The sequence below is a fragment of the Chionomys nivalis genome, chromosome 11, assembly GCF_950005125.1.
Source record: "Chionomys nivalis chromosome 11, mChiNiv1.1, whole genome shotgun sequence".
Lineage (NCBI taxonomy): Eukaryota > Metazoa > Chordata > Mammalia > Rodentia > Cricetidae > Chionomys > Chionomys nivalis.
The window spans coordinates 71253990-71266944 of NC_080096.1; the positions used below are offsets into that span (position 1 = coordinate 71253990).

General features: G+C 37.8%; 1 protein-coding gene across 1 annotated transcript; it reads left to right on the forward strand.

Annotated features, from left to right (window-relative positions):
* Positions 1-6813: 6813 nt before the first annotated feature.
* LOC130883310 (60S ribosomal protein L29-like) lies at positions 6814-7260 on the forward strand. The gene has a single exon (XM_057783489.1). The coding sequence runs from the start codon at positions 6814-6816 to the stop codon at positions 7258-7260; it is 447 nt and encodes a 148-aa protein (XP_057639472.1).
* Positions 7261-12955: the final 5695 nt, after the last annotated feature.

The following is a 12955-nucleotide window of genomic DNA, read 5'->3' on the forward strand; positions in this document are numbered from 1 at the left end:
TTCCATTTTCTGGTATCTTGTTCAATTCATTTCTTAGAGGACTTACAGTTCTTTTTGAACAGGTCTTTCACTTGTTTGGTTAGGGTTACCCCAAGATATTTTTATTTATTTTTGGCTACTGTGAATGTGTACGTTTCTCTGATTTCTTTCTCAGCTTCTTTATCATTTGTATATAGGAGGGCTAATGATTTTTTTAATTGATCTTGTATCCTGTCAAATTACTGGAGGTGTTTATCAGCTGCAGGACATTCCTGGTAGAATTGTTGAGGTCACTTATGTATACTATTATATTATTCTTGAATAGCAAAAGTTTGACTTCTTCCTTTCCAATTTGTATCTAGTTGGTCTCCTTTTGTTGTCTTATTTCTCTAGCTATGTTGAATAGATGTGGGGAGAGTGGGCAGCCCTGTCCTGTTCCTGATTTTAGTGGAATTGCTTTGAGTTTCTCTTCTTAATTTGATGGTGGTTGTTAGCTTGCTGTATATTGCTTTTATTAAGCTTAGTTATATTTCTTTTATCCCTGATATCTCCAATACCTTTATCATTAATGGATGTTCAATTTTGTAAAATGCTTTTTTAGCATGTAATGAGATGATCACATTTTTTCAGGTTATTTATATAGTGGATTACATTGATAGATTTTTCATATGATAAATCATCCCTGCATCTCTGGGATGACACTGACTTGATTATGGTGGATGATATTTTTTGATGTGTTTTGATTCAGTTTGCCAGTATTTTATTGAGTATTTTTGCATCCATTTTCATGAGGGATACTGGTCTATAATTCTTGTTCTTGGTTCAGTTTTTGTGGGGTTTTACTGTCAGGGTAACTGTAGCTTCATAGAGAGTTTGGCAATGTTCTTTCTGTTTCAATTATTTGGAATGATTTGAGGAAAATAAATATTAGCATTTCTTTGAAGTTCTGATAGAATTAGGCACAGAAACCATCAGGTCTTGAGCCTTTTTCAGTTGGGAGGCTTTAGATGATAGCTTCTATTTCTTTGTCAGTTATAGATCTATTTAAATTGTTCACCGGGTCTTGGTTTAATTTTGGTATGTGATACTTATCCAGAAAATTATCCATTTACATTTTCCAATTTTGTGGACTACCTAATGATTCTCTGGATTTCCTCAGTTTCTGTTGTTATGTCTCCCTTTTCATTTCTGATTTTGTAAATTTAGGTGTTCTCTCTCTGCCTTTTGATTAGTTTGGATAAGGGAAAATCTTGTTGATTTTCTCAAAGAACCAGCTCTTTCTTTTATTAATTCTTTTACTGTGTTCTTTATTTCTGTTTAATTGATTTTAGCCCTCAATTTGATTATTTCCTGTCATCTAGTCCTCCGGGATGAATGTGCTTCTTTTTGCTCTAAAACTTTCAGGTGTGCTGTTAAGTTGTTAGTGTCAGATTTATCCGCTATATTTTTGTAGGTACTGAGCACATTCAACTTTCCTCTTGGCATTGCTTTCATAGTGTCGCATAGGTGTGTGTACAGTGTGCCTTCATTTTCTTTGAATTCTTGGAAATGTTTAAGTTCATTCTTTATGCCTTCCTTGACCCCATGGGTGATTTAATTGAGCACTGCTAATTTACATGAGTTTGTAGGTTTTCTTCAATTAGTGTTGTTGAATTCTGTTAAAACCACAGTAATCTGAGAAGATACAGAAAGCTATTCCAATTTTTTGTTCATGTTAAGATTTGCTTTGTTACTGGGGATGTGTTCAATTTTAGAAAAGGTTCCCTGAGGTGCTGAGAAAGTATTGTGTGTGTGTGAGTGTGTGTTTGAGTGGGATGTTCTATGGATATCTGTTAAGTCCATTTGAGTATTATTCCTCTGATAAGTTTCTATCTGGTTGTCCTGTCCATTGGGGAAAGTGGGGTGTTGAAGTCTCCTACTATCAGTGTGTGGGGTTTGATGTGCAACTTAAACTTTAGTAATGTTTCTTTTACAAATGTGGGCTCTCTTCTATTTGGGGTATAAATATTCAGGATTGAGACTTCATCTTGATGAATTTGTTATGTGATGTGTATAAAATGTCCTTCTCCATCTCTTCTGGTTGTTTTCAGTTTGAACTCTATTTTATTAGATATTAGGATAACTATACTCACTTGTTTCTTGGGTCCATTTGACTAGAAAATCTTTTTCAATCCCTTTTCTCTGAGGTAATATCGGTCTTTGAGGTTGAGATGTGTTTTTTTATACAGCAAAAGGAGGGATCCTGCTTTCATATCATCATCTCTTAGCCTGTGTCGTCTTATAGGTGAATTGGGTCCATTGTTAATTCTTATTAAATTTTGGTGGTAGTGTCTGTATGTATTTTCCTTCTTGTGGTTTGCTTGTGTTAAGTAATCTGTTGCCAGTGGGGTTTTTGTTGTTGTTGTTGTCAATTTGTTTGTTTTGTTTTGAGAAGTTAGCTTCTTGAGGTTGTAGTTTTACTTCTAGCACTTTCTGTAAGGCTGAGTTTGTGAATACATATGCTTAAATTTGGTTTTGTCATGAAATATTTTATTTTCTCCATTGATGGTAATTGAAAGCGTTGTTGGGTATGGTAGTCTAAACCTGCATCTGTGGCCTCTTAGTGTCTGCAGCAGATCTCTCTAGGACCTTCTGGATTTCAAGGTTTTCATTGAGAAGTTGGGTGTAATTCTGATAGGTCTGCCTTTAGGTTACTTAGACCTTTTTCTTTGCAGGTCTTAATATTCTTTCTTTATTCTGTATGTTTTGCATTTTGTTTATTGAATGGCAAGAGTACTTTTTTTTGTCCAATCCATTTGGTGTTCTGTAAGCTTTTTGTACCTTCATAGGCATTTCCTTGTTTAGATTAGGAAAGTTTTCTTCTATCATTTTATTGAATTTTGTTTCCGTGCCTTTGAGTTGGAGTTCTCCTTCTTCTATTCCTATTATTTAGGTTTGGTCTTTTCATGGTGTACCATATTTTCTGGATGTTATGTGTTAAGAATTTGTTTGATTTAATGTTTTCATTGATTAATGAATTGATTTCCTCTACAGTATCTTCAACAACTGAGATTTTTCTTCCATCTCTTACTCAATGCATTGTGATTTTAGTTAAAATTCTGCCATGGTTCCAAAGTCTTCCTTTTACTACTCCACCATACAACCTCACATTTTATACCACATAGAAGTATTTACACATTAAGAATTTATTATTCTCTCCTACTGTTCTGAGACATTTTGAAGCTTCAGTCTACAATAGTATATTATACTTGTTTACCTGATTTATTTCTTTCAGTTTGACCTGTGACATTATTTATATTTGACTGTAGGAATTAGAAAGATAGTGATTGTTTTTCCCCAAATATTCTTACAGCTGAGTTGCACATGGGAGTCTGTTTTTCAAATGGCTTGCACTGAATTATCAGAAAAGAAACAAAATATTTGATTTAAAGAAGAAGCAGTGGGAAATGAGGTAGCTATGGGATCTTCTACTTTTCTGGTGAGGTTTCTCTGAAAATGTGGTTGTATTCATCTGTAGACTGCTGTTGGAATACTTTCACTTTTCATTGATACTGGGCCTTTAGTATTCTACAGTTTCCAGATCTCATGGCTGTAGAGACTGCTGTAAAATAAATAAAATATTACAATGAGAATTATTACTGAGAGATCGGTTCTAGCTAGAGCTTACTTTCTCCAACCAGCTTGTAAGTAAGTCCTGGAACTGGGTTTTTTTAATTAAAAGAGCTAGTGTAGCATTGTTCCAGCCTTTCCAAGCCCTTTTTGCAACCTTCTGAGCATTGTGGTCAATTTTCTTTTTAACTGACACTTTTCCTCTTTTTTGTATCCTTCAAGTCTAACTATTCTGCCTTAAATATTAGTGTAATGATGTTGACTTTCTCTAAGTTGGAGATGGAGTTCAGCACCAAACCTTTTGGCTTCCAATTATTATTCAATTCGTTATATTGTATTATACTGAGTTACATTATGGCCGTGGAATCATAGAGTTATTTTTATGTTTAACAAAATAAAATTATTTTCATGTGTTTTATTTGTTCTGTTTAAATTATGTAAAGACCAAAGAGAAGCTAGGTTATATCTGTTGATCCACATAACAGAATAGCAAAGTTAAATGGTGGTCAAGTTGTATTATTGGAATAAATTTGACTTAGCCAGAACACTAACAATTATTTGAATTCCATTTGACATTTAAAAATTCTTGGCCGGGCGATGGTGGCGCACGCCTTTAATCCCAGCACTCGGGAGGCCGAGGCAGGCGGATCTCTGTGAGTTCGAGACCAGCCTGGTCTACGGAGCTAGTTCCAGGACAGGCTCCAAAGCCACAGAGAAACCCTGTCTCGAAAAAAAAAAACCAAAAAAAAAAAAAAAGATAAAAAAAAAAAAAATTCTTCATATATGACATCCCACAGTTTCTTTTACTACCCCACACTCTGTCACTGTCTCATTCCTAAATTAAAGGAAAAAATTTATAAAAAAAAATGTGTCTACATTCTCCCAACATTAAAAGTGCATGTCATTAATACCAACTTAGCATAGCTGCCAACACTTCTTCAATTGATTCATAATTAATATTTCTGTTGAAGGTATGTGATTCTGATTCAATTGAAGTATACATATTTCACACTGAATATACTCATATTGTCCTTTTCAATAAAAAATCAAATTACAGCTTATTTATTTCAGAAAGAAAATGTTTCTGTCAGGAAAAGTGGAGGAAGTTGGTTGGAAATCTAATTATATGGAAAACATCTTTCACTCTAAGTTATTAAATCCTATTTAGCCAAATTTTCTGCTGGAATTCTGACTAGGGTGTGTGTAATCTTGCAGCCTGGCACTCTTGGATATGGATGAGCTACAGAGTTTTCACAATAACCATTTCATGGGAAAGTATTTTTAAATTTGCTTGCATTTTTGAGTATCTAAAAAATTATTTAATTGAATAGATAGAAGAGTAAGAAAGTTCAAAGACAGGTAGGAGTCAATGGTATTTGTTTTCATTTTATTGAGCAAGGAAAATAAATCAAAGGTACTATAATCAATCTGTTCAAGATGAGCCTGGCCTATAAGAGCTAGTTCCAGGACAGCTAGGACTATTCAACAACCTTGTTTCAGAAAAAAAAAAAAAGATATTTTTTGAAATTGTAATAAAAAAAACTCACTGCAAAACGTATTTTACCCATTGAAAAATCAGATAACACCTCTTATAAGAACAGAAATATCCAAAACTAAGTTGTAATTCCAACCACGTTGAACACTAATATCTCTCTGCTGTCTGTGTGTTGGAACTAAATTCATGAGTCTCCCAAGTGCTGGGATAAAATGAGTGAGCTTCCAAGTGCTGAGATTAAAGGAATGAACCACCATCACACTGATTCTGTGGTTTGTAGATAATCTGCGTTGTGCCGTGCCTTGAAGGTGGCGCTGGTTTCTGCCCATCACCCCCTCATGAGAATGTGCTCTATGTCACGTACTCTCCCATATATGGCCTAGACTGAGAATGTGGCTTGCTTCCGTGGGCCTAGACCTATCTGCATTTCCCACGTAGCTTGCTGGGGCTGGCTAATCAGGGGCTATTTTAGCTGTGGGTTTGTTTTCCCCGGTATTGGAAGATTGTTCGAGGTTCCTGAATAAACTGCTAAAAGAAGAGTCCGGTGTTGCGTCTTTCTTGCTGGTCTAGGTGGTTGCCAGAGTGGTTAACTAGTGATTATCTTCTCCCTCTTCATTTGTCAGAACACAAATAAAATATCACACAACATTTCCTCCTTTTGTTTAAATAAAAAGCAATGATTTTAACTTACATTTAAATACTATATGCAATACATAAAATAACTAAATATAATAATACACAGGCAATAAGTGCATTAACAATTCCCTGTCCATTAGCATTTGACAAATTCAGAGAAAATACTCCATTATCTATCAATTCTGGGTGAGTTCAAAGTGTAGATAATTCACATTCTATACTAACTTGTATTACCAAGCCAAAAGTATCTTTTTAAATCTCTCAACTGTGTATTCTTTACATCTGTTTTATGAGTTTCTTTTCAGAATTTGTTATCAAGTAAAACTATATCTTGTCTTCAACTCCATTAGAAACCTGAAAAGTATATAATATTACCTGAGTGAGCAGGAAGTACAGAGCAAACAACTTCCAAAATAAAATGACAGAAACATCTGTCTGTATACTCACTCAAAGTTCTCTGCAATGTTGGGGTATACATCTTCTACCAACAGGCCTAAAATATCTGATAGACTTTTCTGTGAAACAGGATATTTCAGAATATCCTACCTTGTCTGGCAAAGTTCAGTAGTCACTTTATGTATTCTTCATCCAATTCAGTCAGCAGTCAAATAAAGGGCAGTTTCTTGTTCATGGGTTAAGTTTTGCCACAAAGAATGTTAACTCCATATGGAGTTTTTTTGATGCCTATCATCTTCTCTAATGTAGATTGGGGTTGCCAAAAACAGATTTGTCTTATCATAAAAAAGGAACCTTATGTTTGTAAAACATCTTAAATGCCATATTCTGAGTATCTCTGAAGTGTTTGAATACTAGCTGTCTAAAACACAACTCTGTTTTACCTTGAAAACATAATAAAATGACAACTTTGATTGACAAATTTAACTACTTGTCTAACTACTAAGCTACATTTTTTTATTATCCTAAATATTTTGTAATAATAACTTTCAAGGACTAGAAGTTTGTACTACATTGTTAAATGAACAATACTTTGAACAAGAGAAGAAATGTGTGCCCAATATGTTCTAATAAAAATAGCCTCATCTCTTTCTCTTCCAGTCGCAGGCACTTCGGGAGCCACCGATTACAGTCCAGCTATGGCCAAGTCCAAGAACCATACCACACACAATCAGTCCCGGAAATGGCACAGAAACGGCATCAGGAAATCCCGGTCACAAAGATACGAATTTCTCAAGGGGGTTGACCCCAAGTTCCTGAGGAACATGCGCTTTGCCAAGAAGCAGAACAAGAAAGGCCTGAAGAAGATGCAGGCAAATAATGCAAAGGCCATGAGCACACGTGCGGAGGCCATCAAGGCCCTGGTGAAGCCCAAGGTGGTGAAGCCCAAGGTGCCAAAGGGTCCCAGCTGCAAACTCACCCGCCTGGCTTTAATTGCTCACCCCAAGCTTGGGAAGCGGATTAGAAGCTACATGGCCAGGGGTCGTAGGCTCCAAAAACCAAAGCCCAAGGTCCAAGCCAAGGCAGAGGCCTCAGCTGCAGCTCAGGTTCCCAAAGGTCCCCAAGCCCCTGTGAAAGCCCCATAAAAAAGGTCTCAGTCTGCCAATGTGAAGACAGATGGACTGGTGTGAACACCTACATAGTATTTGCAGATGTTCAGGACCTTATGCTGTTTTTACAAATAAACTTGAGGCAAGTTCTGTTAAAAAAAAAACAAAAAACCCTCAAATTTTAATCAGTATATAAATATAAAAATATAGAATAATTAAAAATAATAATTGCTAAGCCTCTTTAGCTTCACTCCCCAGGGAAAGGTAAGTGTGTCCTCTGCCTGATCAGTTTCCATTCTGCAGCCCCATGACACAGGACAATCAGACACAATATGGAGTCAAGTCAAAGCAGAAACTCAGTTTATTATTGTGAGCATCAGCTTTTATAGATTAAGTGATATCATAGGGACTGATGTGATGAGTGGATACCTCCAGCCAATGAGAGATAGCCAACCCCTCCCTTCTGGCTGGAGGGGCAACTACCTGGATTTTTCTGTCTCATCCCCACTCAGTAGCTTTGAAAGGATCCTTTAAACTTGAGCCAGGCAATTTTTTTGTTTGTCCTACAGGTCTTGAGGTAGAGGCCCTGAGATGATTTTGGCCCAACACCCTACCCTTTTGGTTTTATATGCCACCACTACCACAGTCACCAGGCCAGAATAGCCCACCAGGGAGAGGGTATGGGTTGAGGCCACCCCATCTGGAGTTTCGACCTGGATGTCCTCAAATTGAGAGTTAATATGTGGGGTAAAATGTATCAAGTCTATCATAATATACTCGAAGGACCATGAGTTGTACCTTTTGTATCTGGTTTTGAAATGCTTGTTTCAGTTCTGGAGAATGCATAGGCCAAAAAGACAGATCAATAAACAAATAGCCATCAGCCCAATTAGGGAAGAGATGAGTGTAGTAAGCCATGAGGAGCAATTAAACCAGGTCTTGTAGTGGCTCCTTGACTTAAACGAATCAATATCTTTTCTTAAATCATCTAGCATTCTAAAACCTATCCTGGAATGGTATGCATAGCAACATTCTTCCCCAAATACCCCGCAAATTCCTTTCTGGTCCACAAACTGCAAGACCAATCCTCTCCCATTTTGTAAGGTTACCCTTGCTAAGGAATCCAAAGACTTCTGTAAATAATGCAAAGCAGTCTCTGTCTTTTCTAAGGTTTCTGTCAATTGTGAGTAAATTATTCCCATTTTTTTTGTTGTAAAATCACCAGGGATAAGGTGTCCAGGGCAATTCTGGCCACTCCTAGTCCCATCAATGTGGTGACAGTCAGGGTCATTAAGGACTCTCTCTTATGCCTTCAGGCCAGGAATTCTTCTTGCATGTGGTAAAGCATGTGATAGAAAACTAATGCAAGCAGGCAAATATCATTTATGCTGAATGATCAGTGGGTCAGACAGGCAAAGAGTAACCCCTGTCTCTTGACATATCCAAAAATCTCCATGATTTTAGACACTGAACATGAAGGCATATCACAAGTGAGGTTAAAAAGAGGGTGTCTGGTGTATGAGACACAAGTTGCATTCAAAATTTACCAAAGGGGGATAGTCAGTCCCAACATTTCCCCCATCTCTGGGTTTATCCATCTACAAATATCAACTTTATTTAGTATTTCATAAGAGTCATTTACCCAAAAGTCTTCAAAGAAGGGGGTAGTGGCTGTAAGCAAAGCCAACAGGCCTCATTGGTTTCAGGTTGGATAAGGTTTCAAGCCATAACAACCATCTTAATGGTCTCCATCAAATAAGGTAAGGCTTCTAATCCCCCACATCTCTAGGCAAGGTGGTGAAGGATACATTAGTGGTAGATGATGGGGGGTTTGAGGTATGTAATGTTAAAGTATATACAGGCATGTTCTCTATGGACATTAGCTTGGAACCAGGCCCCAGCATCTGAGGAAGGTCCTCAGGAAGTATTTCTTGGTGTGGGAGAATTGTGTGTATTCTGTCAATCATGTTATAAATAAACACTGATTGGCCAGGTAGGAAATATAGGTGGGAAAACGAGACAGGAAGTAGAAATGATGTAATGAGAACAGGAGAATTCTGGGAAGGAGGAAGTTGATTCCTCCCACTCCTGCCCAGACCACTGAAGCAGCAGGATGTGATCTGCCCCACTGAAAAAAGGTACTGAGCCACGTGGCTAACATAGATAAAAAAAATGGGTTAATCAAGATGTGAGGGTTAGCCAGTGAGAGGCTAGAGCTAATGGGCCAATCAGCTTTATAATTTATAGAAATATATGTGTGATTTTTCTCTGGGACTAAATGGCTAGGCGTCTGGGTGGGACAGAAAACACAAACAAACAGGCCTGCCCTCATGTTACAGAATGGCGCCCAACGTGGATAACTGCATCCACCGAAAGCCTGAGAAAGCTTGGGAAAGACTAAAGTAAAGCATTTTGGTTTTCAGCCATAGCTGGAAAAAAGCTGAGCTGTTTTAAAATTCAGGCTTTCTGGGACTTCCTGCCAGGGAAAACTCTGACTCTTTCAAGCAGGCAGTCAAGACTATGGAGCTATGGATACATTGTTGCAGCTTGCTTCCTGGCAAGAAAACCCCATAGGAGCTTTTGACTGTTGTTTACGATTGCAGCTTGTTCCTGGCCTTAAAACACCATAGAGTTGTGGCAGAAAACCTCTCCATATTCCTTAGCAAATTAAAGACCCATGTGGTCAGAAAAAGAGAGATATACAGTAAAGAGAGATTCAAAGAGGAAGAAAACCTCTAAATCATTTACATTGTGTTAAAAATATATACAGGCTAAAGGTTAAAGTTCTCATAGTAAGAAAGAAAGAAAGAAAGAAAGAAAGAAAGAAAGAAAGAAAGAAAGAAAGAAAGAAAGAAAGAAAGAAGCCTGGGAGGCAGAGACAGATGGATCTCTGTGAGTTCAAGGATAGCCTGGTTTACAGAGGGAATTCCAGGACAAAGATATACAGAAAACCTGTCTCAAAAAGTAAAAGTAAAAATAAAAGAAATAGAGGTTAAAATAAAGCCACATAAAGATGGAAAATACACAGAGAATCTTGATACTGTATGCTATTGTGTTCTCTTTAAATTGTTTGAATTCTGAGGAAGGAGCAACAGCTCCTAAAAGATATTTGCTTATAAATCCTGCAGAATTAATCCAAGATAGGTATTTTGAAAATACCTTGACTTCACAGTTGAAGTCTAAAGGTATGTTACTTTGGAGAAGAAATTTTGCTTTTTTTGATTGACAGAATATAGACAATTCTCCCGCACCAGGTCAGAACCCCTCTATCATTGCAGTATTCCAGTTAACTGAAGATGCATCTTTCCTTTCTTTGGTTAATGGGACTAGAAGGCGTCCCCTCCAACTAGTTTAAAGGTATATTTATGATGGGTTTCCCATTTATATCAAATTTGGAGTGGCATTCTGAGTCCCAATGGTACACCCTTGAGTCAGTGAGGGCAGGAAAATAGAGGGGTTCCCTTCTGCACCTGGGTCATATAGACATTTTCTGGGCAATTCTTAAAATGTCCCATTGGCCCCATACAAAACATCTCAGGTGTTTGCTTTTACTGTCTAGCCACCACGGCTTGAGTAATAGAAGAGCCTGGAGTTTGGGTCTGGGACTGAAGGGCTGCCACAAGAGTCTGGTTGATATGTGACTATCTGTGATGCCACAACCCATTGACTCATGGACGACCATTCCCTAAGGCCAGCTAGGTATCTTGGTTCATATCTTCCCATGCTAGGAGCTTATTAAATTGGTCTTTAAGTCCACTGGGGGGGGGGGGATTTCCTCTCAAGACTGATCTGCACATGGACAATAAAGTCCAGAAACAGCTTCCCTGGTTTTTCATTGTGCTAGTTATAGATGACTCAGTGGATCCCTCCTCTAACATGGCCCAGGCCTCAAGCCTGCTTATCTAACTTGGTCTTTATACAGAGCTGTAATTGTGGCTTGTTGGACCTCAGTGGAAAAGCATTCCCCTGTAGCAGTTAGCATCAGATAAGTTATGGGAATTAGAGGGTCAGCCACTCTATTGAACTCTGCCCTGGTGTGACAGGCCTCCTTAAAGAAGGCCATCCATTTAACATATTGGGATACCCCAGGGTGGACTTAGCCAAGTCATACCAGTCCTTGGGGATACAAGGATTTTAGGTTACCTCCTGAATGAGAGATGCCTAAAGGCAGAGCTGGCTGGTGATGAGGGGCTAGCATTGGCAGCATTTGGAACACAAGCACCTGTGGAGTCTGCAGCAAAGAGGCTGCAACAGAAAAATTCCAAACATATCCATAGGACTTGGAGGAAAAAAAGAAAATCTAGCAGGTGAGACAATGACTCTGGTGAGAGTTCCCTTGTGCAGCTTTAGCATGTATGTACATGTACAAACAAACCCTGACACCCAGTAAAAGATAATGAATAAATCCTTTTACCAGCAACCCATAGTGATAACATGGTCATGGATCCATTTTGCATCAGTTATGTAATACAGGAATTAGTGTTTAATAGAGCTAGCTTATCCTATGACAGTGTATGGTGACCTTTCTGTTTTGGGCTAATTATATAACCTGCAAAAATCTATATGCTAATACCTTCTCCCTTAATGCCTCAGAATGAGACTATACTTGAAAACAAATTGTCTTTAAAGATTATTACATTAAAGTGAATCTCTGATAGGAAACCTATCTTAAGGAGATAGGTAGCACATGAGTACAGTTAAAGAATGTGACAAATACAGGAAGATGATGGTAATATGCAGGGGGAAAGGTTTTCAGAGAGAAATGAAACTGGGAATATATTGATCTTGAGATTATAGCCTGTAGAATTGTTTGAAACTTAAAATTTAAAGATTCTTGCTTGTTTTTCCAGATTGCAATGCTATATACACTGTGACAATGGTGTGTTAATGGTAGTTTAAATAGGGAGAATGAAAATAACTCCTCATGCTGTGGGAACTCCTTTAGCCAATAGCCTTTAAGATACCAGCTCACTTTGGACATGGTCTTATGTACTATAAATGCAGACAGAAAGCATGCAAAGGTCTCCTGCCTGCTGGTTTTGGTCCCAGTTCCCAGAACATGCAGAGGACTGAAGATTGCTACTCTTTCTGTGAGCTTATCCACAGATAAGCTTTGTTATTCTTCATTTTGAGCTATTTTGGAACTCTTTTGTATGTCAACAAATTGGTTCCCACTGTCTGGGGCATGGATCTACACAGACCTAAAAAAAGTTTAAGATTAAAAAAAAAAGAGGACTTCTAAACCCACAAGAAACATGAGCCAAGCACAGGTTCTTAGTAACCCAATTTTTTCAGATGGACTCCGTTTTCTAAAAACAAGCAGTGGTGTGTTTTCTTTAAGAGAAAATTTCCTAATTCAGTGTTAGCAGCAAAAAATGTGAGGCTCCTTTAAAAAGTGGCTCTGGTTCTTTCAGGAGGCCCCGATATGGAGCACTTAAATGGGGTTTGTGAGTAGTGTTACAAATTGGTAATAGCAACATATAACATCTTGCATCTCAGGAGCTGGGATGGTAAGCATGACTCTCAGAGACAGTGAACATACCTCTGCCATTCTGGATTGGGTGGAGCAAACAGGCAGGGGTGCCGTGTTTGTTCTAGCCATACTTGCTTAGGATAAAAAAAAAGATGCTTCCACTCAGAAAATGTTTGCAGATATGCAATAAAGATAGATTTAGACAAAAATAAAGCTCTGAATAAGTCACAGTGTGTTTTAAAAATGTATGCAGGCTTG

Bases quoted from the DNA above. Each gene is read 5' to 3' on its own strand.
- LOC130883310 (XM_057783489.1), top strand. From the start codon at position 6,814: ATGGCCAAGTCCAAGAACCATACCACACACAATCAGTCCCGGAAATGG.